This window comes from Lytechinus variegatus, chromosome 7, assembly GCF_018143015.1.
Source record: "Lytechinus variegatus isolate NC3 chromosome 7, Lvar_3.0, whole genome shotgun sequence".
In the NCBI taxonomy this organism is placed as follows: domain Eukaryota; kingdom Metazoa; phylum Echinodermata; class Echinoidea; order Temnopleuroida; family Toxopneustidae; genus Lytechinus; species Lytechinus variegatus.
Window position 1 is genome coordinate 22,105,707 of NC_054746.1, and position 27,482 is coordinate 22,133,188.

Below are 27,482 nucleotides of genomic sequence, written 5' to 3' on the forward strand. Positions count from 1 at the left end.
ATTTACAAGGAATTGAAGTCAAATATTGTCCAACTGTATTCTAACCTAATGCACACAGTACAGACAAAGTGTCATTATACCATGGAGCTATTACAGAGACTGTCTCGTTTTTACCCCGTAATTTTTTTCCATCTTTCCCCCACCCCCAATCTCCCCCTTCTTCCCTCCCCCCTCCCCTCCTCTCTCCCCCTCTGTCTCTCTCTCACTCTCTAGGATATGATAGAGTGGTACCAAGCTATTTGCATTGTCAAGTTCTGGGTTGCCAGGTTCAACACCACAATGGAGTCTAGACAACCTATCGATGAACAGCAGGTAAATATAACCTAATATAAACACGAAACGAACCCGGTTTAGTCAGAAACGAGAGCTCTGCAAACAAGTATTGTGCTAAAATATTTTATGGACCAACATTCAAACAAAACGCTTGGTGTCCTACCAAGTGAAAAACCTATAATTATTTTTTGGGGCTTGTTATTATTCATTGTGTGTCTATAATTTGGGGGTTGGAAACCGAGTAGCTTCTCTGCGCTCCTTCACCCTTTCCAAATTTATGAAATCTTATTTTTGTCGAATATCATCTAAAATTTGTTCATCACGGGTTATTATTCTAGTGCAGTTATTTACTTCTTCTTCTCCTCTGACTTCGTTTCTACGCTTGTTGTTGCTTTTTTCCTCCCCTTTGTCCACGTACTGACACGTAGAGGTGTATTTCAGACACCGAATACAGCAATATTATTCTCCACCGTTTAACCATAGAGCTATTAACAGATGGTTTAACTATTCTCACAATAATAATAATAATAATGGTGGCTACTTATATAGCGCACAGGTCCACCTTTCGGTGCTCATGGCGCTTTAAAAAGGCACTGCTATTATTATTTTACAATGGAAATCATGAGTTAAGAGAATAAAAAGATCTAAAACCACGCGTTTTGAGCATGCTGCGAACAAAAAGTGCAATCAATGTCGGCGATGTAGCGTTGATTTCACCATTCATTAATCATCATGCATGGATAAAAATCAAACGTTTGCATCGATTTGCGGTTTTATCAGTAACAAAAAAATGGATTCGCTATAAATTGAATGAACCTAAAATAAAGAGATAATAGAAGAAAACAAATGAAATAATCCTTTCACATTAATGATAATGTATTTTCTACCACAACCAGTAGAATATAATTATGTAAAGAGTGAAACTAAAGGATAACTGCACCATAGAATGACCCATTCCCGTCGTTTCATATCAAACAAAGATTACCGAAAGATTTGAATATACACTGTATTAGCATTCGGTTAAAAGGGATGTTTCCTAAATCAAGAAATGAAAAGAATAACGACACTTTTCTTGGAGAGATGAAAATAGCATCTAGAGGTCGATAAGCTAGTAGCGATCATGCCGATTCGGCTTTTACTTGAAATGGGAGTTAAGATGAATAATACCAGGCCTGTACACCAATTCATTGACACCAAAGCGACTGCAGACTGCCCGTCTTTTAACCTACACCGGACTTAAACGAGACCAGGATCATGCTGACAAACTAACTAGGCTGACACCAAGCATACCGACACCAGACAAGAATAAAAACAGACACAAGTCTGACACCAGTATTTTACAAAACCGTTTCAGACTGACATCGCTATAGGACACAATCAATGCACGTTATGAACATTGCCCGTAAAAAGTAGAGACATTGGCTCTGTAACAAACAATTTTATTTTTGAACTCTGCACAGATTCTCCGAAATCTGAACCATGAAATTCTCTTGGAAGGCTCTTTACAGAAGACTGATAGTTCAGCTAGGAGGGCTTTCAGGAGAAGATGGTGTATCCTTTACGGTAAAAGCTTCATGTACTTCAACAATGAGCTGGTAAGTATTGTGTCACCAAGGGCGGAAATCTCTTTCCCAAAGTTAGGGGGACCAGGGGCTGGAAAATTTGACAAGCAAAAAAAAAAGTTATGGTCATCTCGTCCAAAATACATGTTTTATTTTGATTTTGAATGATGTATTTCTTTCCATCATAAAAGACCAAACTAGAAATAGATTGGCGGGGGTGGGAGGACATTTGATATTGTGTTCCCCCTACTATTTTGGGTCGGGGGACGTGTCCCCCTGGGATTTCCGCCCATGTGTGTCATGTATAGTTAGTAGCAACAATAGCTGAATACTAATCCCTCTTGGGTTTGTTTTCTATTTGAATAAGGAAGTAATGGGTTCCAAAAATTGTTTGGTCTCGACTATTATTCTAGATTCCTACTAATTTTGATTTTATATATATATATATATATATATATATATATATATATACACACACACATTTTCGCACAGACTTGTTTCATTTTCATCCAAGTGTGAAAAAATACGTTTTTATAGGGATGGATTCCAAACATAACGATTTATCCTAATGTTTATACATGGTTAATTGTTGATGTTTGTTAATACAGTACGTCCCAGAAAAAACGAAACCGAGATTTATTGATGATATCTTAATCACAAATACAATAGACAAGTGACCTACGATTGTAAAGCTTAGAATCCCTCTTTCATCTCTTTTATTACTTAGATTATTTCTCATTCACGCACGAGTGAGCAAAAACAATTTGAAGAGGGAATACCACAAAGTCACTTGGCAGGCTGTATCTGGGTTTCAAAAAGAAAACCATATTTTTAAAAAGTTCAATATCTGCTCTTTAATTTGATAACTCAATTACAAAAAAATGGTAAAGAAATAACAAAGTTATGCTTATTTGAAATAAAGCTTGAATTTTAATAATTTCATGAAATGGAGAGGTTTGAGAGGCTAGCGTTCCGAGTCACTCGACACTCCGTTTTGTTGACGATCAGCCATGCATTAGGCCGTGCGATAGATTCTGTGGGAAACCGGTGAAAACACGTTTATTTCAAGAAATTGTGAAAATACAAGCATTGTTTCGAGGGAACAGAACTTTTTTCACTTCTAACAAGTTGCTGTGATTAAGGTATCAAATAAAAGAGCAGATATTGAACGTTTTAGGAATGCGATTTTCTTTTTGAAATTCAGATACTCCCCGCCAAATATGAGTTTTTGGTATCCTTTCTTCAAATTGTTTTTGATCACTCATGCGTGAATGAGGAATAATCAAAGTAATTTCCGATGAATGAAGAGATCATGGGTGTCGATCGGTATTCTTGGTTGGGGGGATGATTGACACAAATGTTCTTGTGGATGGGGATATTTCAACATTACCCCCACTATATAAAATCACAAGTTAGGACATTTGGGAGTGGTTAATATGCATGGTGTTCTTGGAAATTCCTTCATTGTTGTAGTGTACTATACTTGTATAATTTTTTTGAAAATTCAATTTGTGTTACAAGTAAGCCTATTCTAAACTCATACCGAGAAAAAATGACAAAAATTGACTGGACCATGTACATAGTGATCTGTTTATTGAGCATGATGTATACACAGGGGCGTCGATCCATTTTTCAGATGGGGGGCAAAATTATGAATCAACGATCCAAAGGCGCTCGATCACAATATATATATATATATGTATATATATATAACTCATGAGAAAGAGACACATATCTCACCTTCACCAACAATGCGAGCGCGAAGCGCGAGCTAAATTTTTTTAGTATGTCATGAAAACAGGAAAAATGTACCTGTTTACGTTTGTTTGTAGTAACTCATGAGGAGGGTCGATACATGTATCTCACTAGAGAGCGAGCTGAAATTTCTCTATATTCTGACCTGAAAGCTTGATATTCTAAGCATTTTTGGTACCAATGATTAAGATGGGTATCTAGAAGAACAATAGGCCTAGATGCGAGCGCGAGCTGAAAATTTTGATATTTTGATCTGGAAAAAAGGACATTTTAATGGAAGATATATATCCAACAAAAGATTATTGCAAAATCAAAGTTCTTTTGAGGTTTAGAATTGAAAACGGGACATTATATTCACCTATATAATCATGAAAAGTATGGGGTTTTGGTACATGATGCGAGCGCGAAGCGCGAGCTGAAAATTTTTATATTCCAATCTGAAAAGCAGACATTTTGAGCATGATTTTAAATCAAGATCGAGTTGGTATCTCAATCTCGCTTGCTGATTTCAGTGTAGCATTACAATCTTATTTTATTTTTTAGTTGCACATGCGGAATTATTGGGGGGGCAAAACGATATGTTTGCCCCCCAATATTTTCATTGGTGGGGCGATCGCCCCCTGCCCCCCCCCCCCACCCAGGATCGACGCCTCTGTGTATACAACTTCTCTCTTAAATCTAACCTGACTGGCAATATCTTTATTCTTCTTAATGCATGATGATAAAATGCAGATTCGGACCAATTAAGACTAGCACAAATTACAACCTGTGTGGCTTCTCGTGCGCCATCGGGCTTACCGTCATTCCTTTATTTATCTTGCCACCCTTTTACTCCCGTTTATTTTTCCACCCTTTTGAGTTAATGATATTTAAATTAATTTATTCACCACTGGTGGGATGGAACACCCAATCAACAAAAGTTGATTTTCGTTGGGGTCCTTTTATGTCATGTGTTAAAAAATATCAGATACATGAACATTTCATTCTTTTTCATCTTGAACCTCCACCCATCTGTTTAATAGTCCTGAAAAAGATTGTTTTTATTTAATAACAATATACACAAATTGCGAGGGAAACAAATTGATTGATGGCATACTATAATCATCATGATCAAACTTTTCATTTTTTCATCATCATTATTATAATTTTTCTACCCTAAATTATTGGGGGGATGATAATACAGGCCATCCCCCCCACTTGAAATATTGGGGGGGGGATATATCCCCCCCATCCCCCCCGTGATCGACACCCATGGAAGAGATTCTAAGCTTTACAACTGTAGGTAATTTGTCTATTGTATTTGTGACTAAGTTATGATAAATCATCGATAAATCCGGTTTCGTTTTTTGTGGGATGCATTATCTATTCGATTTTCATATGCATTTTACTCACGAGGTAGATTATTTCATGAATTTTCAAGAATTCGTATGTTAATTTCATCCTTTCATCGTGTTCTGAGACTGCATGGAAAAGCGAAATATAACAACACAATGAAATAGACATTTAAAACTATTAACCGAACTGTGTTTTTTAAACTTACTTGAAAGATAAAATGAAGAATACATTGTTGATTTGGTGCGTTTATACAGTTTTTAACACAACGATCATCTAATACCACAATACTTCAAATAAAATTTATCATGGATTCTTTTGACAGGACGCTAATCCTATCAAGGTAGTCAGACTAGGTTCCCACACTGAAGGTTTTTCATTGATAATGACCGGTGATCATCATCCTCAATGGCCCAAGGGTGGCTTTCATTTTCTTCTGAAGACTCCTGGAAGAGTGTTCACTTTCAGCGCAGATACAGAATCAGAGAGACAAGCCTGGTATCGAGCCCTCTTTAGGGCGTGTAATCCAAACAAGTGTCAAGGTATGTACGCGATTTTATACGCAAGTGGAATTGATTACTAGTATCGTGCTTCATGTTTCTTAACTTACATCCAAGAACTTCCACATTTATTTTACTTTAACAGCCTAAAGGTCCTTCATCACTCTTTTTACCCCCCCCCCCCCTGTACTCAAGATGATCTTTTAACTTGGTCCGTCAGAAGTTAACTTAAACAGTCATGCTCCAGTAAACTGAACGAATCTCAAGAAGGTGGAATATTTAGCTCTCCCAATCCCATAGAAGTAGAACCTCAAACATCTGTGTTTAAGTACTGAAAATGTTTCTAAATTACATGGTTATATCCTGTTGTGTATTTGTTCCAATGTCAAATAGATTTCGACTTGATCCTCATTTTGTTCTCTAGCTCGGCCGCAACCACCGCCTAGGCCTTCAAGTAGAAACCCTTTACCATCTCCTCCAACCAAGGTACAATTGAACTCAAGATCAACGAAGGACTCCTTGCCCGACGTCCCTAAGGTTGATATACAAAAACCCGCAGTTCCGCAGCCCGAAGTTCCGAAGCCCGAAGTCAAGCAAAGAGTTATCTCACAAGTTTCGGTTCCATTGCTTGATCCACCGATACCAAGCCCCCGTTCCCATTCACCTGCTAGGAGAATAAGCTCCGATGTCTCTGACAGAGACTCACAAGGATATCTTCAACCAATCTTCAGACCGAGTTCTGACGGCGTTCCACCGCCAGTCATGCCAAGGTGAGATGTACTTTAGTTAATCCAACCCCGATAACTTTCTGGCAATGTAATCTAAATGTCTTGTAAAATGTTGCTTTCTCCTAATTAGCTTGAAAGGTAGTATTATTGGACAAAAATGTTTCTTTTTTCCTTCTGTATCTGTCTAGGCCACCGGAGACACTTCCTGGCTACGTCCCACGTATCGACCGACAAAATAGCGATGTACAAAGCGACGACGATGACTTCCCTGATGCATCGAGCGAGAGTGAGAACGAGGAAGTTGCCTACATTGAAATGGACGTCGTACCGATCATTTGCACAAAGGTGGACGGTCATGGGACATGCGTGAAGGCATTTGGTTTCTGTCTTAGGATACCACACGGAGCCATAGACACTCCAAAAGAGAATAAATGTTTTATTTCTGTGACACCACATCAGCGGGAATGCCCAGTGTTCAACGATAACGACCTACCTGGCATCAATGCTTGCAGCGCCCACGTCGTTGAATGTCGGAGTTTCAACTACCACAGACCGCTTTTGAAACCTTTGCAGTTAGAGATACCTCATTGTGCTAACATCGGTGACCTGAACAAATGCAGAGTTACTCTGTGGCATAAAACACTTCAGAGTGACGGTGAGATAATATTCTTGATTTTTTTTCTTGGGGGGTCATTATTTACACTTATTTTCTCTGGCACTGTATGTATTTCTGAGTCATATCAGTGAGGACAATAAAAATACATCTGGCAATCACGAAATATTTATCCACGTGTTTGATCCTTATTTTTTTCACTATTCTGTCCCCCAAGAAACCCTTGACTGTTGGCGAGAGGTACCCGAGACGAATGCGGCCATCACATGCCGTGTAAAGCAACGTTGTCTTCAACTCACCACTATCCATCTGGGAAGCTATACATTCCTTTTAGATGGTCCAGGAATACTTGGAAAGGCGATGCAGATGGCTATTTTCACCCGAGCCAGTGCTCATACAGAGGTCGTTACAGCGCATATCTATTTCTTCAATAATATCAGCAGTGACTCTGTATGGACGGTAAATTAAAAAAAATACAAACATTCCTTTCATTTCTCCAAACATTTTCTGGACCTGCTCACCTCTTTATGAGGCTATTCTTCATAGAGTTGGTTATCTTTAACATGAAATCACATTAGCATGCCGAGATTCTCTATTCAAAATGTAGGTGAATTATAATCGATTTTAATCACTATAAATCGAAATCTTCATCTTGATGTTGTGAGAAAATTTTGCAGATTAATTTGGTCAACATTGAGTTCGGCATCACAGTCGTAAACAGTGAGGAAAGGGGGAATTTTCAAAAACCTACTTTTTAATGTAAATTTTCACAAAAATTTCATCCAAACTGTAAACATCCTTCAATTTTGATTTGAAAATGTCAAAACGCCATCGAAATTTCGCCTATTGAAATATTTGGGAAATATTAAAATAACAGGAATTTAAAATATATATATCTTATAATTTTAGACACGAGTTTTGACACTGGCAATCATATCACAAACAGAAACAATTTTAAGGAGAATATATATATATATATATATATCGTCGCATCAAATACATCCATTCTTATTTTCTTTCTTGAATTGAACAGAACATTGAAGAGAAAGAGTTCAATGCCGGCGCCATATTGAGTGACGTCAGTACATCATTTTCAATCCAGAGAGATGGGAGTGATCTGTCGTTGACCTTACATGACCTTGATGGTCTCCAACTAGATAATGGTCAACCAGATGTGCTGGTGAGTGAATTATCGACCAATGTTCTTTTAGTTTAGATTTGACACAAACAGGCGTAACTTCATATTTACTTTAGATATAGTCATCATTAAGCTATGATGTGTATTGTCTATAACACCTTAGTCTAAACTAATGTGTTACGGGAAACAAATCAATGGTCAGATGATACACTGGAAGACGTTATAGGTCAGGCAAGTCAGGATCCCGTTGAAAAGGAAAAATGCTAGTAATATGATATAACACATGATAAATATAATCACAAATAGTTGATATTTGCTATTTTGTTTACTGCATAATTATGTGAATGAATTTGGATGAAACAAACTTCCAAATCGAATTTCTTACAGACGGTCCCCCAGAAGAAGCTCTGGCAGTCTCCATTCACCATGTTGGTTGTTAAGTTTATCAACACAGCTCACCAAGGAAAGGCTAATATCACTCTCAAACAGACAGATTCTACCGGGGGAGACAGCTGGCAGGAAAATGCAGTGTTCAGTTTCTTAGCTGATGTAAGTATCGGGTTGCGCAACGAAGCTGTATTATGTATGCCCTAGAAATTATTGCATCGGTGATTATCTTGAATTATGGCAATTATATTGCTTTAATTCGAAACATAATGTCCACTGGCGACAGTAACGTAACTGAGAGATGAAGTCGACGGGGTCAGAGTTACCAAGCCTTGGGTAGATGTCAGAAAATATCTGTCCCTGATTCGAGTAACCAGTCGACAAAGCATCAAGTTTGCTTGGAGTGTTCAAGTTACCACTGCGTTGCAGATATTGTCAGTCCGTTGCCTACTATACTGGCTGATCGGATGCAAATCTTATGGAAATTTCAGAATTCAGTTGTCGATGTGTTCAGAAACATCGCATTATGAACTTTTCGCCCCCATTTGTTGCATGCAAAACGAATAGGAATGTCTCGCAGTGATGGGCCAAAGTGAGCATTTAAACCTATCCCAGCTTCTCTCGTTTTTCCTTTTCTAATTTTTAACTCCATCAATATAACAGGATTGGCTGTTGATATGATTTATTTACGTTTTTTGTTATGCGATATTCATTGAATCAAACCTGCATGTTGTGTCTCATATTTTCAGAAACTTTGAAGCATTCACTCAACTGCATGTACCATGCATATTGTCTATTTCTTTTTTTAATTATTTCTACATGACTGTAGGCCTATATACGCGATTAATACCATGGTCACATTTGCTCTACGGCGGCTGTACGGCGAGTCGACAACAGCCGTTTCAACATTTTTTGTACCAACTACATATAGGTGGTTTGAATTGAAATTAATAAAACGGCTGTTGTCGACTCGCCGTACGGCCGCCGTAGATCAAATGTGACCAAGGTATGAATGGACTCTATATCATGTTTATTTTGCGTTGAACCGGACAAAATGTTGGTTAGTATTATAAGTCTATGGTGGTCCAGAAAAGGGGCATCTGTATCTGATTTTTTTTTGGCCCAGTGCATATTTTGTTTCATTATTTAATTACCAATATAATTATTGAATGAATAGTTCCTTTTCAGCCGCGAGTCGTTATTATATAGATATTATAATGTTATCCCGAAATCATAATTAAAATAATGGTAAAATTTACGGATGATATAGGGTATTTCAATTCAATTAAATTCAAATAAACATTTATTTTCTTCCATTTTTGATAGGAGATAATCATCGACGAGAAAGGGTTGGTAACATCGAATACCATTCTAATATTAAAATCATACTTTAAACGCACCCTAATAAATCATAAATGTCTACCTTTGTTTTACCATGGTTGTAATAACGGGGAAGTTTTACAAATACAAAATTTTCGTCTAACACGCCGAAATTCTTTCACAGTGCATTGTTTTTGTAGAAACACTCATGGAGGAAACGCATACGGTACGTTAATTGAGACGCCATAATTTATATCAAAATTGCTTGAATATGTAAAACTGCCCGCAATTATACCACGACAGGCCACTGTCCCCGGAAATATCATAAGGAGGTATCCCGAAGTCTCGCATGTAATCCATTGATTGGTCATTGTCATTTGGTTTTTGCAATTAGGTCCAATCATCAACAACTTTGACAACTTTGATATAATACTAAAATTATCATGTCACCCGGTCACTATTAATGAATGTATAGCACCTATTCTTAATGTCACCGGGTGGGTGTTTCATAAAGCTGTTCGTAAGTTAAGAGCGACTTTAAGAACGACTGGTGATCCCTTCTTGCGGTAAGTGGTATATTGAATTGGTGATGGTTTAGCGCGTAAGAAAGGATCACCAGTCGTTCTTAAAGTCGCTCTTAACTTATGAACAGCTTTATGAAACGGTCCCCTGATCTAAAAACTTATTCTGCAAGTAAGCATTTGCAATATGACGATGACAAAGACGACGCGACGATTATGATGATGACCCTTTTCTGTTACTAGTGCCTTCTACACCACCACCACCACCACCACCACTACTAACTACTTCTGCTGCTGCTGCTATAATACTACTACTACTACTACTACTACTACTACTACTACTACTACTACTACTACTACTACTACTTCTACTACTACTACTACTACTACTTCTACCATGGTTGAACTACTACTACTACTTCTACAACTACTACTGCTACCACTATACTACTACTACTACTACTATTACTACTACTGCTACTACTGCTATACTACTATACTACTATACTACTACTACTACTACTACTACTACTATTACTACTACTACCACTACCACTACTACTACTACTACTACTGATATACACTCTAAAAAAAAATCGTTTATCCAATATTGGGTAAAATGGGAACATGCTGGTGGGGTAAAAAAAGAAAAAAATACGCAATGTTACGTTGAAATAGTCCAACATGGGGTTAAAAAAATGCCCAACAAACATGCATGTTCCCTTTCTACCTAATATTGCAAATTTTACTCAGTGTTTTTGGAGTGTACTACTGCTTCTACTACCATTCTACTGCTGCTGCTACTACTACTCTACTACTACTACTACTACTATTATTATTAATACTACTATACTACTACTATTATTATTAATACTACTACTACTACTGCTACTACTACTACTACTACTTCTATACTACTACTATACACTCTAAAAATGTTTACCCAATATTTGGTAAAATGGGAACATACATGTTGATTGGGTAAAAAGATACCCAATGTACGTTGTGTAGATTTTTCGCAATATTGCGTTAAAATAGCCCATGGGATAAAAAATGCCCAACAAACATGCATGTTACCTTTCTACCTAATATTGCAAATTGTACTCAGTGTTTTTGGAGTGTACTACTACTACTTCTACTATACCATTCTACTGCTGCTGCTACTACTACTATACTACTACTACTACTACTACTACTACTATACTAATATTATTATTATTATTACTACTACTACTACTACTACTTCTACTACTAGAAAATCATAGTGGTACTACTATTATTATTACTACTACTACTGCTGCTACTACTACTACTACTTCTACTACTACTACTACTACTCTACTACTACTACTACTTCTACTACTACTACTACTACTACTACTACTACTACTACTACTACTACTACTACTTCTACCACTGCTACTTTACTACTACTTGCACCACCACCATTATAATTTTATTTTACAACTTGTGTTGTTTAGCAAAGTGCTGCTGCTGCCTTTTCAACTGCAACTACTATGTTGCCACTTTTTTTTAAAGTAGACCTGATTACAACTAGACCAAATGATTTTATTACACATTAATCCACATGGAATATTAAACTTATGGCTTATTATTTTATTTTTGAATGTGGCACTGACGATTTTCTGTTGTAGGCTACTCAGCGCCCAAAGAGCTTTTCATTTCATTAATCTTAGTCAGGTGACCCAACGCTCCTCTCAAAGATTACCCTTATGTCATGCATGAGACTTGTATAAGAATATACATATAAAATTCTTCGTTTAATTCATCGGAATCAATAAAAAAAGGTTCACTGCAAAATAGCCCACCACAACTACACTACAATGTTCGTAAAACATGTATGTTAATTGCAATTTTACAACTACCAAGTCCATGCATGCAGAACAGAAAATAAGACGAGTGACATACTACAGGTTAACTAATGGGTTTGCCCAGGTATAGAATAAATCAATTTAAGAAAAATGATTTCATCTTTCTTAGTTTTGCATGATTGCATGATGATGTAAGCAGGTGATTAGTACAATCATGTAGTCCATGGTACAATCATACCCAATGATCGATTGCTCGTCATGTTGAATTTGCTTCTTTTCTTTTATCATCTGCACCTCTCTTTAATCATAGTATATATTCTCTACTCTCTCTCCCCCTCTCGCTCTCTTCTTTCTCCTTATTTAGTTCCTTTTCTGTTTCATCTTCCCCCGTTCCCTTTATTTCATTGGTATTTTCATTCACTCTGTTTTTTTTTCGTTTCTTCGTTTGTCGTTATTTTATCACCCGTATCTTTTTCCTTCTTGGCCCCCGATTCCTGAACAAATTTTCGGGAAGCATTTTTATCATACCTGGTGGGTGTTTCCTAAAGCTGTTCGTAAGTTAAGATCGACTTTAAGAACGACTGGTAATCCTTTCTTGTGGTAAATTGTATATACATTGGCGATGGTTACGCGCGTAAGAAAGGTTCACCAGTCGTTCTTATCTTACAAACAGCTTTATGAAACGGCCCCAGGACTTATATTTTGTACTTTTATCTCGTAATGTGCAGTTGTTTTTTTATTGTTCTATGCGTTTCATACATGATTTGAAGTTTGTTTTTTTTATTTAGATTTTATGTTATTTCCCTTTCCCTTTTATGTTTACGTTCTTTCCTTTAAAACAAAATATCTAGATTTTTTTTAACATTATATAAAATATGTATTCATGCATGGAGTTTCGCACTGTTGACCAAAATAATCATATTTCACTGTATACCTAGATTTAACTGAATGTTGAAATAAGCACTTTAGTTATCATGAAGTGGTGAAGGGTTGATTAGATTAATTAGTTTGACAGGTGTTAACGGTGTCTCTGTTGTTCCAAAACACAATCCTAATGATCCATCGGCTAAGTCGTACTTTTTTTCATTCATGGGTGTAGGCCTAGAAAAGAAAAGGGTTAATGGACTGTACGTGGATGAAAACTAATCAGTTTGTTGCTGTCGTTATGTGTAAAGTTAGTACGCGAGTGGGGCTTACAGAATAATACAGGGCCGCGGAACGGTTTTGAAAATGTGTGTGTGGGGGGGGGGGCTGACCATGCAAGATATCAAAACCATAACTTTTCATGATAATTTTTTTGTTTTTTTTTCTACACGGTGTTGGAAAAGTGGCTGGTAGACCATATTGGCAACTCCCTGTAAGTCCATGGGTGTTATACAGTATAGGGAAATGGATGTGCTGATGAGACACCCCTACCCGAAAGGATAGGGTTTGATATTATTTTGATCGCTGTTTGTTTACATTATTATTTTTCTTCTGCTCTCTGTTTTTAGTGCATCTTGTTCTGCATGTCAATTATTTGTCATTGTTTGTTGACAGGAGCATGGTGCATACTGCACGCCTTTCGACATTGCCAAGTGGCAGGCCCAATCTCAACACCTCATAACACCAGCTCCCGGCTCTCGGGATTCCATCATTGCAGGGGAAGATGCCTACGTGCATCTTGACTTTTACCCGCTTCCCGCCCGCCACACGTCGGAACGCCGCGAGGCGCAAAGGAAACAGAGCCTTCGACACTACCACGCCTCCCTCCTCAGACAGCGCCTCGCCCCACTCTCCCGGACCACACCCCGCGGCTTTCAGAAGAAATATCAGGGCGGGTCGGAAGGGGAGGCCTCATCCTCGACAACGACGAGTGAAACGAGCACGGATGGGAGTGGCCAAGCCACACAATCTTCTTCCATACCACAGGGGTTGAAGGAAGACCTGAGTCAGCTTCTTGATGATTTGGCAGAGTATGGAAACGACTGGAGCATGTTAGCACGCTATCTAGGTTTGGACCATCTCATGCACCGTTTTATCGTGAGCTCCCGTCCAACGATAACACTACTAGACTGCTGTGAAAGTATGGGCTATACATTGGCTTACATTGAAGAAGCAGTAAAAGCCATCGAACGAAAAGATGCAGCCAGTCTCATATCGAACTATATTAGCCGCAAACAAGGAAGTTTGAACTGATATTTCAACAGTACTAACAAACACAGTGTCTTGTTATTATCAAATTTGATTAATTTTATTAGAATATAAAGAGCTCTTATTCTCAAGGGTTTACGCGATTCAGAACAGGAACAGGACGAAGACCGTATGTCCCTTATCGTGCGATTTGAACGCTATTAGTACAGTTCTGGATGAGATTCTCTTGATTCGTTAACAATGAAATTCATTTTAAATGCATAAATACAATTATGTGGATCACGAAAGCGTGAATAAAAGACATTTTTTACGACAACGATATCCCCCCCCCCCACAAATCATTCCTACTGTGAACCATAGACATATAGGTCCATGGTTCAACAGAGGACGTATAAAATACCAAAAAGTGGCGTTTCGGAATAGCGGAACCCAGGAAAAGTGATAAAATTGCGCCCCCTCTAGTTCATAGAGTGGCTCATGTGGTTGTTCCTGATACTATTTTTTCTTCTTCTTTTCTCCACTTTTCTTCAAATTTTCTTCAGATTTTGTGCCCTTTACAGCTGAAAATTTCGATCGGAAGTTTAGTATAAAGTACCCAAATCTAATGATAACCAGAAGATGGGACAATAGCGTGATTTAATATGTTCAACTCAGCTCTATAAAAATGGTTTATTCTGTATAAATAAGATTCTGAAATTGAATTTTTAATATGTGATTATACAGGGTCTGTAAATACTTAAAGCAACTTCTCTTCTTGCTTCATTCCCTTTTGAAAAAGGAGTCTGTTGAAACATAGTGCTTATAAAAGTAAAACTTTCTGAAATACATAAATAGTCTAAAGAGAGTAGATAAGTTAAAATTGACTTATAATGGTCTTGTATTTTTCCTTTTTTTTCTTCGGGATGGGGTATAAATGTAAGATTAAATACAAAACTTGCGTAAAATACAATACAGTAATCCAGGCGCTTCGTATTATTTGATATTGTCTTAGAAGTGCAAATCTACATGGTGTTTGCCTAATGTTATTAACATAGACGATATCGCTATAATGCGACGTGCTGATTCGGAAAATAAAATCATCTGCTTGTGTAATTCATTATTATCTATTTTTTGTACAAACTGTAACTACTAAGAAGTTGTATTACGGTAGCGAGGGTATATACGAGAATATATATTTTTATTATATATATTCAAACATATGTAATTCTTTTAAATTTGTTGATACTCAAATCAAACAACTCGGTAGTGATTTATAGGGTCTATTGCGTCCTCGTTCATAGCTATGTCTTCAATGATAAAAACACAAAGATAAATTATGATTTTAAGAAAAGCTATTGGAACGCGTTTACATGGTTGAATTACTGATCCACTTGTATGTGGTATTTTTAAGTTGATAGTAAAGCAGGGTAATTTTCTTTACTTATTTTTTCCCCTTAGTTCATGAACTATATCATCATCAAGTCGTGACAATTTGATAGAGATATAGGCATATATAATAGACAAAATCGGGATGAATATTGATGAAGGGGTCGGACGAAATGGAAATGAAATATCCATCTGTACGCTAATCAACGCATTATTATGGCATTTTGTGGTTCAGTTTCTCATTATTATTAACATGATTGATGTTTCCAAACCAATTAAGTCACTTAGATATGGTTACCATTACCATACTATTAAAAACCACAATTATAAATGAAATAACAATGTAATCTGGAACTTTCGTCATGGGGACTTTTTCATAAACACGATATAGTTATTTTTAAAGTTAAGCTTAATCTTACAAACAGCTGAAATATAAAGTCAAATAATTATGCTTGTCGGCTTAAATGCATTACCCGAAGCAGGAATAGTTTTATAAATACTGTTACTATTATCAAACATTTTCAGGTCAATGCACATAATCTGCTATCATGATTGTTGTGTTGGATTTATATAATGACGGATACCATGGTTACTGAATGAACATTATTTACATTGGTTGAAAATCAACTAGCGATTGATTTGAGAAGTTGTGTTTGATCTCAATTCTTTCTGTATAATGGATCCCTGTTGTTTATGAAACAAGTGATTTGAAATACAGCATTTGTAATAATTGTTTATGTCATAAATGCATCAAGCTTGTATATTAATATTACAACATATACCAGCGAATGTAAAACATTTTGAAATTTAAATGTTATGTGGTTCTCTGTCAAACGTATCACTCAAATTCTTATTTTTTGTACTGAAACTATTTTTATAACGTATATTACCAAGAATTTATATACTATTTTAGTCCGTGAATTGATGATTATATTTGTCTGTTCAATTGTTGAGAGGTGATGGGCTCATGTCTTGATAAATTTGTTGAAAATTATCATAGACAGGGGCGGATCCAGGATTTTGAAATAGGGGGGGCGCCAGCGGCGAGGGAGCGAAGCGACCAAGCGGGGGGAGGGTGTGGGAGGGGGGATACCCCCCTCCCACGGCAAGGACTTTTTCAAAAAATCATGTCCAAAAGTCGTATTTTGAGAGCACCTTTAGAAGAAAAATGCACACTTAAATCACTGTAACTTCATGACTAAAAGACACATACTGACTCATTTAGGAGCTGGTTTCCAGTCACACACCGTATAAGCGGTCATTCAAAACATACATTTGGCAAAGGCTCTTCACTTGCTTGCACGAAAGTATTTTTATTCTCCCCCCCCCCCCCCCCGTCACATAAAATCTTCGCTCCTTACGCTGACATATAGCTGCCTATACACAGCAAACGCGGAGTGGGGTCGACTGGTGATTGAGAATATACAATTTTGCTCCTTGATAATTCGTTGGAATGATTGCTTCGGCGAAACTTAGTTGGGGGCAGGGGCGGATCCAGCCTTCGCCAATAGGGGGGCCCCGGAATTTTTTTTTCAGCCATATTTTCCCCGATCGGCCACTCGAATATGATATTTGCCGGGATTTTTGGTATCTTTAAAGGGGTAGTCATATTAGTCACTTCTTAGCTTTATTCTTATGAATAAACATAAATATATAATACCATAATCATTATTTATATAATGCGAGCGCGAAGCGCGAGCTATTTTTTTTGGGAATCTTATTTACTTTTTTCTAAAAGTTTTGAACATTCTGGGCAATCCTGAAAAAAGATGTGTATGCAAGTGAATAATTATTACGAACGTGAAGCGCGAGCAAAAATGAACTGATGGAAAAGGTACTGTTAAGGACTTGCTTGCAGTTAGCCATGAAGACGTTACATATTTTTAAAAATCAAATAATGCGAGCGCGAAGCGCGAGCTGAAATTTTTTGACATTTTTACCTAAGGAATGGAAATTCTAAGCACTTTTTGTAACTTAACAGAATAGGTATATAACTAAACGATTAGTGCGAGCGCGAAGCGTGAGCAAAAAATTTCGTGATTTAGACCTACTGAACGAGACACTCTATTCAAGTTTTGTAAATCATGAAAAGGATGAGGAAGTGGGGATCTTCCTTACATTAATAATGCGAGCGCAGAGCGCGAGCTGAAATTTTTGACATTTCTACCTGAATAATGGAAATTTCAAGCACTTTTTGTAATCGTGGAAAGGATAAGACAAAAACTGAACATTATTGATGCGAGCGCGAAGCGCGAGCGGAAAAATTCTGGACACTCTATTCATGTTTTGTAAATCATGAAAAGGTTAAGCTATTGGAAATTTTCATACATTAATAATGCGAGCACAAAGCGCGAGCAGACAATTTTTTATATTGTTATCTGAAACTGGATAATTATTTAAATGGAGAACAAGGTGCGTATCTGAATAAACGTGTGTTTGAGATATCGACCTAGAATTTGGGTATTCTAAATACCTTTTTTTTACCATGAAAATCAATAAAGCGAGCGCAAAGCGCGAGCTAAAAATATATGATATTCAGATCTGAAAAGGGGTCACTTTAAGCTCTGTATTGCAAGCACTTTGTGGAAAAATTGTGAGGTGAAGAAGGATCACAGTTAAAACAGAGCCAATAGGGGGGGGGGGGGGGGGCCCGGCCCCTCGGCCCCCCCCCCTGGATCCGCCTATGGTTGGGGCGCCCTGGATAATATGCCTCTGAATCTACCAGAAAGTGTAAAAGTTAGTTTACATTAAATACAAATATGTCTAACCTATACATTTCAGTGAAAACGTACATGACCAAGGCAGAATGATAATGCTGCGCACGAGGCGCCCGATACAGGGCTTCATCTTTGAGTGAAGAATAATCTCGGGGATAGACATCATTCGCATCGTTGACACTTTCTCTCGCGATCTGTTACTTACAATTTACATGTATTTGCCATAAAGACGGACAAACGCATGTTACAAAAAACACAAAATTTCGGGAAAAAATGATATCCAATCCAACATCTTCACACTGGTCACTGCACTGCAACTCCCGATTACAAGTGGTGCAACTTTCCAACCAATCGACTTGCGCGCCCTGGAATTCCGGAATTTACATATTGCAATACAGTATGACAGAGGTGCATTTGTGCGAACACAAAGGCCATGAGCGTAAGTTAAAATATAGTTTTGACTAGATCTAGCCCTTGAAATTGACTACATTGTACCAATCCAGTAAATATAACCATCAAAAAAAAAAAAAAAAAAAATCCGGCGAAAATAGGGGGGGCGCGCGCCCGGGGCGCCCCCCTCTGGATCCGCCACTGATAGACCCTTTCCGATGGTCATGTTTATGCATAAGGGTCGCTTTGCTGAAATGGACAGAAGTTGAAACAAAAATACATATTTTTATTATCCTCGATTTTTTTTATTTTTTGGGTTTCTGATGACGCCTATAATTATCATGTCTATTTTTTTAAATAACGATGAGTGTGAAAAAGGGATCATTGTCACGTGATTATCATTTGTCATTATGTTTTTATTAATCCAAGAATCAGCATGGAGTTGCTGAAATGTACAAGATGAATTGATAATCAGATTATGGGGGTCATCAAAGGTCAAATACGTGGTCTGACAGTATAATATGTATCGGTTCACTGTAATTAACAAGATAAGAAAAAATACTGGCAAAATATTATTCGACTATTTAGAGACAAACTAAACTCACCGCTCTATATTATTACCAAATCACATGATGCATCGGGATGGGAAGGGGCTTGAGGCCCATAGACCCCACAGGTTTCAAGGGGAAAAAAAAGAGAAAATGTGTGTGTGGGGGGGGTAGAAATTTGGTTCCATGGGAAAAAGTAAAGTGATATATTTCGAACCTTAAACTTCGAAAAAGGGGGACAGGAGGGGACACTGCATACCACAGGGTAATACTTTAGCATCTGACTTTGTGCCAACGGGTGGGTGTTTCATAAAGTTGTTCGTAAGTTAAGAGAAATTTTCCGAACGACTGGCGATCCTTTCTTACGCGCTATACCACCACCAATAAACATTTTGGTGTATACCATTTACCACAAGAAAGAATCAACAGTCGTTCCTATATAGTCACTCTTAAAGGACAAGCCCACCCAACAAAAAGTAAAAAGAGAAAAGTCCAACAAGTATAACACTGAAAAATTTAACAAAATCGGAAGTAAAATAAGAAAGTTATGACATTTTAAAGTTTCGCTTAATTTTACAAAACAGTATATGCACATCCTGGTTGGTATGCAAGTTGGTCCTTATTGTCAAATCTATAACAAATGAAATATTGTATAATTCAAACAATAAAAAACAAAAGAAATAGTGAGTGATGGACATCATCGACTTACTCACCTAGTTGTGCATATCACTGTTTTGTTACAAGTAAACGAAAATTTTAAATGTCATAACTTTCTTATTTATAATCCAATTTTGATAAAATTTTCAGCACTATGCCAGTTTGATTTTTGTCTCACCTGCGAAGCAAAGTGAGACTATAGGCGCCGCTTTTCCGACGGCGACGGCGACGACGGCGGCGGCGGCGTCAACATCAAATCTTAACCTGAGGTCATGACGAAAATCTCTCGTTTGAGGGCTGTATACCCCATTTTTCCTTATCAACAAATATCTTCTCCCAGTAATACAAATCCTATTGCCCTCAAGAGATTAAATTTAAGTATAGAAACACCTGTTTCTTGACCTCGGTCCGCGAAGATAATTCACCCCAGCATCTACGGTCACAGCAGGGGGCCACACACGATGGATTGCAATGTGTGTTCCGGCGAGCGCATGGCCATGGATGTATACACGCGTTGATAGAAAGTTTTTTCTTTCTTTCTTTCCTTCTTTCTTTCTTTCTTTCTTTCTTTCTCTCTCTCCCTTCCTTCCTTTCTTTTTTTCTTTCTTTCTTTCTCTCTCTCTTCCTTCCTTTCTTTCTTTCTTTCTTTCTTTCTTCCTTCCTTTCTTTCCTTCTTTCTCTCTGTCTGGCTGTCTAATTCTTTTCTTTCTAGACTTATTTTCTTCCTTCCTTTCTTTCCTTCTTTCTCTCTGTCTGGCTGTCTAATTCTTTTCTTTCTAGACTTATTTTCTTCATCCACCCCCTTTTGATCTACACTTCTAAAGAACGTGCATTTGCCAATCATATCTGTAGTAAGGCCTATGAATGTCCTTTTCTCAAAGCTGAGGTGTAGGCCTATACATAGAACATTAAAATACAAAGACCAGCATTATGAATCACAATGTTTGGATAGCATTTCAATGTTATATTCATATCTATTCAAAACGTTTTCTAATTCACATGCGTTATTAGCAGGTGATCTTCTTTATCTCCCATTATTGTTCTTATTTTGTAGGCCTATAGCCTGTGTATACGGTAAACCTCCCTCTGAAATACCTTTCTTGGTTTCATGTTTTCTTTCAGATTTGTTTCCACCAAGGCGTGCCGGAACACTTTCATTTTTTTTTTTTTTGGGGGGGGGGCAAAATCCCGAAGGGGGCACAATATTTTTGAAAGCGTGAGATACGGAAGCGATCGAGCGGGAGAGGGTGTGGTTGAGGGTGTAAAAATTGAGTGTAAAAGTTGCGTTTCTAAGAGCATTCAAAAATAAATTTCTTGAGAATTAAACAGTCTTGGGGTTCTTTTTGATCCTGTTTCCTCCCTTCTGACCCAGACTGGTGTTTCTTCATGATCAGGGTCGCAGTTCCAGCAAATTACGAGCCTTATTGCAAACTCTATTGTTTTAAACCAATGTAATATAGGCCTTTTAAAGACTTTAAGATGACAAACATGCATGACCGTATGCATCCGGGGGCCACCGATCGAGAGGGCAAAATTCACCCAAAGTGTGCACGAAATCTTTCAATTTTATTCTAGAAAATGCAAAAGCTCCCCCATCACCATGGGCGGAAATCCCAGGGGGACAGGGGGGACGCGTCCCCCTACCATTTTGGAAAGGGGTACATAATATCAAATGTCCCCCTACTATTTGTGCTCTTTTATTATGGAAAAAATACATAATTTCAAATCGAAATTATATCCTCGAATTTCGAAATATATATAAACAGATAGTTTTTGTTAAGAACTTGGTTAGGAAAAGAAAAGGCATACCGGCCCAACTATTCTCCAACTCTCATCTAGCCCTATATACCAGCCAAAGAGTGATGACATTGATGACATCGATGGCCATTGTCAATTTCATAACTAATAAAAATGATGAAAAAAGAAAATCGCCTCTGAATTTAGTGCATAGACGGTTAGACGAGAATGTTCCATACCCAGTAAAATCATACCTTTGTTAATCCAATTCACTTTCCCTTTATTCCAAATTTACTTGGAATATACTGAGAATATTTTCATTGTTTGCGTACTCAGTATAAAGAATAGTTTTCATGAGTTATGATTAATCCTTCACAATGAACTTTAACTATGCTTTATCCCCCAAATTTGTTTTTAAACACTCTATTAACGAGACTTATACTCCATTTTTACACAAAATTCCTGCCGTGGGAGGGGTCATCATAGGTAGATCAAGGGGCGAAGCGGCGGAAGGTGAGGCGAAAAATAAGAAGAAAGATAGGACCGGGAAGAAAGTTGAATGATGGAAGGGAGGTGAATAATTGGGAAAAAAGAAAACTTTCAGGACATGTTATAAAAATAATAAAATCGCTTGCGCTTTGCATAAATACACAGCCATCTTTTTATTTCAAAACGTGCTTGATTTTTTTTCACTTTTTTGGATCGAAATATATAAAATCGAATCATTTATCTAAGAAGATATCCATCTTTTTCATAATTTGTAGGTTTAGATATTAAAGAAAATTAGCTTGCCATTCGGTTTTAGTCTGAAATGTATTCATTAAAAGGTTAAACGTTATCACACTGTAATAAGATGGAAAAGGGGCTTTTCAAAGGTATGTTTCACAGAGGAACTGTTCGTCAAAAGACGCCAGGCTTACTATGATAATGTCATTGCTCCGTCAGGGGCAAAATTGTTCATTTTTGACAATAGAAATGACAATTTTTGGGCATAAAAGTGCCTTCATCGTATACTTTTGTCCTTTAATTATTTAAAAATTTATCATTTTTCTACTTTCAGGGGGGCACATTATTTATTTGGGGGGGGGGCAAGTGCCCCCTGCCCCCCCTCGCTTCCGGCGCCCTTGTTAAAGATATATAGAGAGAAATAGAGATGGGGTGGAAATTCCACCCCATCTCTATTTCTCTCTCTCTCTTTCTCCCGACAAAAAGGACAGGGCGCTAATTTTAATCACCTCATATTAGCAGAATGATAAATTTTGAACTAGAAAATAAAACAGACATTTATCACAATCAAATATGGGCATGTTCAAATGGGTCGCTTGATCAAAGATAAAAAAGGACACTGCAAAGGAACTTTCACTATGAAAAGGGGGCTAAGGGGGGGGGGCAAAAAAACAACTTTTTTTAAAGTGATTATTCAACAAGATGTACTTGAGGAAGGGGAACATATTAAAAATGGGCACTGAAGGGATCGGGGTTCAACGGGCACGCGGTTTTGTAAACTAAGACACGTGATCGATCTTTCCAACACTCCTTCATCCCAACTCATCAATCGCCTGAACTCGCTCTCCAACGATGAACATTTAGACTTACAAAAAAAATTTGCACAACTTATCTAATACCCCTTTCATAAACCCAATTAAAATGAATTAGGCGGCTAATAGCAGCATAATTTGGTCGTAAAATTGGAGGAGGACAAGAGTTATCCGCATTACTCTGATGCTGCTATTATCCGCATAATAGCGGCATCGGGATAAGATTTTCAGTTTATGAACGCATTTCCAAATAATGCGGATAATTGCAATGGTGCGGTCACAAGGTCACCCTTCTCCAACACAACCGCATCGGAGGGGGCGTGTCCAGTTGTCATGGCGATTATCCGCCTTTTTCAGGACGGGCGCTCGTAAAAATAATGCGGCTTATTTTCGGAGTTTATGAACGCAATTTTTATTGAATTATCCGCATTACTCTTAGGCGGCTAATTGGAGGATAGGTTTATGAAAAGGGTATTAGTTAGACATTTAATGGTGGAAACTAAAAGTATAAACGACCCAAAACAAACGGTGGAATGGATGCAGCGCACATGGGCAGTTTACCGGAGAACCACGTATGGTGCAATAATACGTTTGCGATTAAAAAATAGTTACAGGCATAGTTTGTATTTAAATTATGAATAAGACTTTGGGGTAAAAAAAAATAATGATTTCATATTTTTGTGCATATCAGCAGCATGATTATTATACTTTGTATGTTGGTATGCCATTACTTCTATTTTTCGAACGTTAAGACTGTATCATTGCGCGAGTGAACCCATTTTCTTGCTGGACGGACAGAAACTATGCATGCATCGCGGTCCTTGCATGCTAAGCATACCGTAATTTTTATTCGCTTACTTTCCTTATTTCAAGGTCGATTTTCTTCGTTCGAAATTGAAAATGGACTAGTATTGGATGTCTGAATGTAATATGCCTTTGAAAACGTGATTAATATCGAATACAATAATTTCATTCCGAAGATCCTTCTACAGGCAGACAAGTCTTACGTAATAGCATAGCCTTGTTTATCATTTCGTCCTTGGCTCAACGCTCATTTAGCTGGCCCGTGGTGGTGAAATCGAGACAAGGGGATTACCTGGCCAAGATGGGTTTATCGGGGTTGGAACAGTTTCCAAACGCGAATCGGGGTATAAAACCGCAGTTTGCAGTCCGAAGTGAGGTCGAGAATCAAACGGGACATTTTCGTAATGTTAAGTTTTTGAAATGACATCATAACTTAGAAAGTATATGGACCTATATGGACTTGGCCATAAGGTAAATCAAGTATTACTGAACATCCTATTAGAGTTTCATGTCACATGACCAAGGTCAAAGGTCATTTAGGGTCAATGAACTTAGACCATGTTGGAGGAATCAACATCGAAATCTTAACCTGAGGTTAAGTTTTTGAAATGTCATCATAACTTAGAAAATATATGGACCTAGTTCATGAAACTTGGACATAAGGTTAATCAAGTATCACTGAACATCCTGCATGAGTTTCACGTCACATGACCAAGGTCAAAGGTCATTTAGGGTCAATGAACTTTGGCCGAATTGGGGATATCTGTTGAATTCCCATCATAACTTTGAAAGTTTATGGATCTGATTCATGAAACTTGGACATAATAGTAATCAAGCATCACTGAACATTTTGTGCAAGTTTCAGGTCACATGATCAAGGTCAAAGGTCATTTAGGGTCAATGAACTTTGGCCGAATTGGGGATATCTGTTGAATTCCCATCATAACTTTGAAAGTTTATGGATCTGATTCATGAAACTTGGACATAATAGTAATCAAGCATCACTGAACATTTTGTGCAAGTTTCAGGTCTCATGATTAAGGTCAAAGGTCATTTAGGGTCAATGAACTTTGGCCGAATCGGGGGAATCTGTTGAATTACCATCATAACTTTGAAAGTTTATTGGTCTAGTTCATTAAACTTGGACATTAGAGTAATCAAGTATCACTGAACATCCTGTGCGTGTTCCAGGTCACATGTCCAAGGTCAAAGGTCAATGAACTTTAGCCGAATTGGGTGTATCTGTTGAATTACCATCATAACTTTGAAAGTTTATGGATCTGATTCATGAAACTTGTACATAAGAGTAATCAAGTATCACTGAACATCCTGTTCCAGTTTCAGGTCACATGATCAAGGTCAAAGGTCATGTAAGGTCAATGAACTTTGGCCATGTTGGGGTTTTTTGTTGAATAACCATCATATCTCTGTAAGTTTATTGGTCTAGTTCATAAAAAGAGGACATAAGAGTAACCATGTATCACTGAACATCTTGTGCGAGTTAGAGTAGTAGCAAAGTCAGCACTGCTGCAAATCATTGATACACATTATTTTGATATAGTCGTATTACATGTATATCTTATTTTATGTTTTATAAGTTTGGTAAATAGATGACAATACGTGGAATAAGGTATAATATTTTGTCGATAATAAATTGAATAACACTCGAATCCGGATCAATTTTAATAGAACAGTACTAGTCAAACAAATGTGACCAGTATATGCAAATCGAACAATTTTAGGGCCAGCGTATACAATGTTTTAGGTTGTAATTTAAAAGCTATATCAACAACCAAGTTATCCAAATTTCAAATCAATTTGGAGTAGTCAATGAGCTAGCTTGCTTATTAAAGCTATAACTCGATGCACTTTGCAATTTAATTTGAACCGTAAAATCCAAGTGCTTCCGATCATCTCAGTGCCAAATTAAGTATCTTTAAGTTTGTTTAAAAGCTCCTCGGTGTATTTTGTGGTTATAATATATTATGAAAAAGTTTTTTTTAGACATTTTCTGTGAAAATAAAGTCGATAAGACACAGATGAATGATAGTCACGTAACTGCTTTTTTTTGTTCATGTGTCCATCAATAATAAGACGATAATGACAATGTTACTTTGTCGAAAATGTGGCTATCGATTATATATTTGAAAGTGTTCTGTATCGCAATGTAAGGTCATACTACATTTCATATCGTCTATTAAAAAAAATGTTACATTTATTTAATCTTTTTTACGACGGCGCTTGGAGTTTATAACTTTTGGAAATTGAATCAGTGCCGTAATCAAATGTCAGTTTTCAGGTCGTAATAGCAAAAAAAAAAAAAATCAGCTCGCGCTTACATTATGTGATTTATGAGATATGTATCCTCTTAATTAGTCACTGCAGTCCATAACAGGTCCCTTTTCAGGTCATTATATTAAAAACTTTAGAATTTCTCCAATACTTTTTGACCCTACCCCCTTTAGTCCTTACTCCTCTCTCTATTCATCTCTTTCTTCATCTAACGATTCCTTTCTCCATCCCCATTATCATCACCCTTCTGTTATACATAGACACATATATTATCTTACCTATTATCATCTCGTTCTTATGCAGTCATTTCGTCTATCGTTGTGCCAAACTCGTCTTTTTCTCTCTAAATAAACTTCTGTTTCTCATATATCAACATCCCCCCCCCCCTTCCCTCCATATACCTGTTTCCTCTCTCTCACACTTTGCCAATCTCTTATTTCTCCTGCCCAAACCCTTTCCATTCGAATCAAACAGATGACATCAACACGTTTGGTATAAGGATCTGTCCATCACTCGTAAAAATATTTTTATTTACAGCCTCTACAAGTACAAAAAAGGATCCGTACAGGTAGACTGTATTCAAATACACATATTACCTCGTTTTTATAACCAACAAAAAGGCAAGTTTGATACGTATTGATATCAATACCAGATGAGTAACGTTTAACAATTGATATATTAATTTCAAAGCAATATGAACCACCGTGAGCATTAAGTGCATCATTGAACGAATTTCGCGGAGATGCAGCTGATGGTTCTTTAATTTTATCATTATGAAATAATAATGAACACGAGGGTTTAATTATGAATGGGGAAATAAAATTTTGGTAAAATTGGAAACCTTTCTCACTAAAGTTTCCATGCTGAGTAAGGACCTGATAATGGCTAATGCAAAAGACACATTATTTTTTTTTTAAGTAAACGAAATAAACAAGTAAATATTTCACAAAAATATCTTGTTGAAATGAGCTTCCTTGTCTATATCATAAGACATGGACAAGAATTATTATTTAATCTCGAAAAAAATAACAAATAAATACCATGAAATCTTGTGTTTTGGGGACGGATATTTTCTATGAATAAATTTACCCTATTTCATATCATATAACATGAAATAATAAACAAAAAACATGCTGAGCTAATATAAATAATGATATACATGTACATAACTTTGGATTGCACTAATAAAAAATTAAAATTTCTTTAAGTTTAAAGTGAATGAGGATGAGTGAGGCGGAACAGAGAGAGAGGGAGATAGAGAGAAAAGGGGGGAAAACGAAAAATGTCAGATAAAACAACTAATGGGAACATATTCAGTTAATTTTTTGAGTAAAAATGTG

At 37.1% G+C, this 27,482-nt stretch overlaps 1 protein-coding gene across 4 annotated transcripts in view; it reads left to right on the forward strand.

Moving 5' to 3' along the window:
• Positions 1 to 16,455, forward strand: part of LOC121418758 — a 32,237-nt gene extending 15,782 nt beyond the window's left edge. The window contains exons 7-16 of one of the 4 annotated variants that reach the window (XM_041612843.1): positions 214 to 312; positions 1,734 to 1,868; positions 5,248 to 5,464; positions 5,847 to 6,192; positions 6,339 to 6,805; positions 6,981 to 7,222; positions 7,797 to 7,943; positions 8,289 to 8,450; positions 9,793 to 9,834; positions 13,501 to 16,455. In XM_041612843.1, the coding sequence (XP_041468777.1) occupies positions 214 to 312; positions 1,734 to 1,868; positions 5,248 to 5,464; positions 5,847 to 6,192; positions 6,339 to 6,805; positions 6,981 to 7,222; positions 7,797 to 7,943; positions 8,289 to 8,450; positions 9,793 to 9,834; positions 13,501 to 14,139 (2,496 nt within the window). In that variant the 3' untranslated portion in view covers positions 14,140 to 16,455. Of the gene's footprint in view, positions 1 to 213; positions 313 to 1,733; positions 1,869 to 5,247; positions 5,465 to 5,846; positions 6,193 to 6,338; positions 6,806 to 6,980; positions 7,223 to 7,796; positions 7,944 to 8,288; positions 8,451 to 9,614; positions 9,638 to 9,792; positions 9,835 to 13,500 lie in introns of all 4 variants that reach the window. The other 3 variants (XM_041612847.1, XM_041612845.1, XM_041612846.1) reach the window with 3 other exon arrangements.
• The last annotated feature ends 11,027 nt before the right edge of the window (positions 16,456 to 27,482 follow it).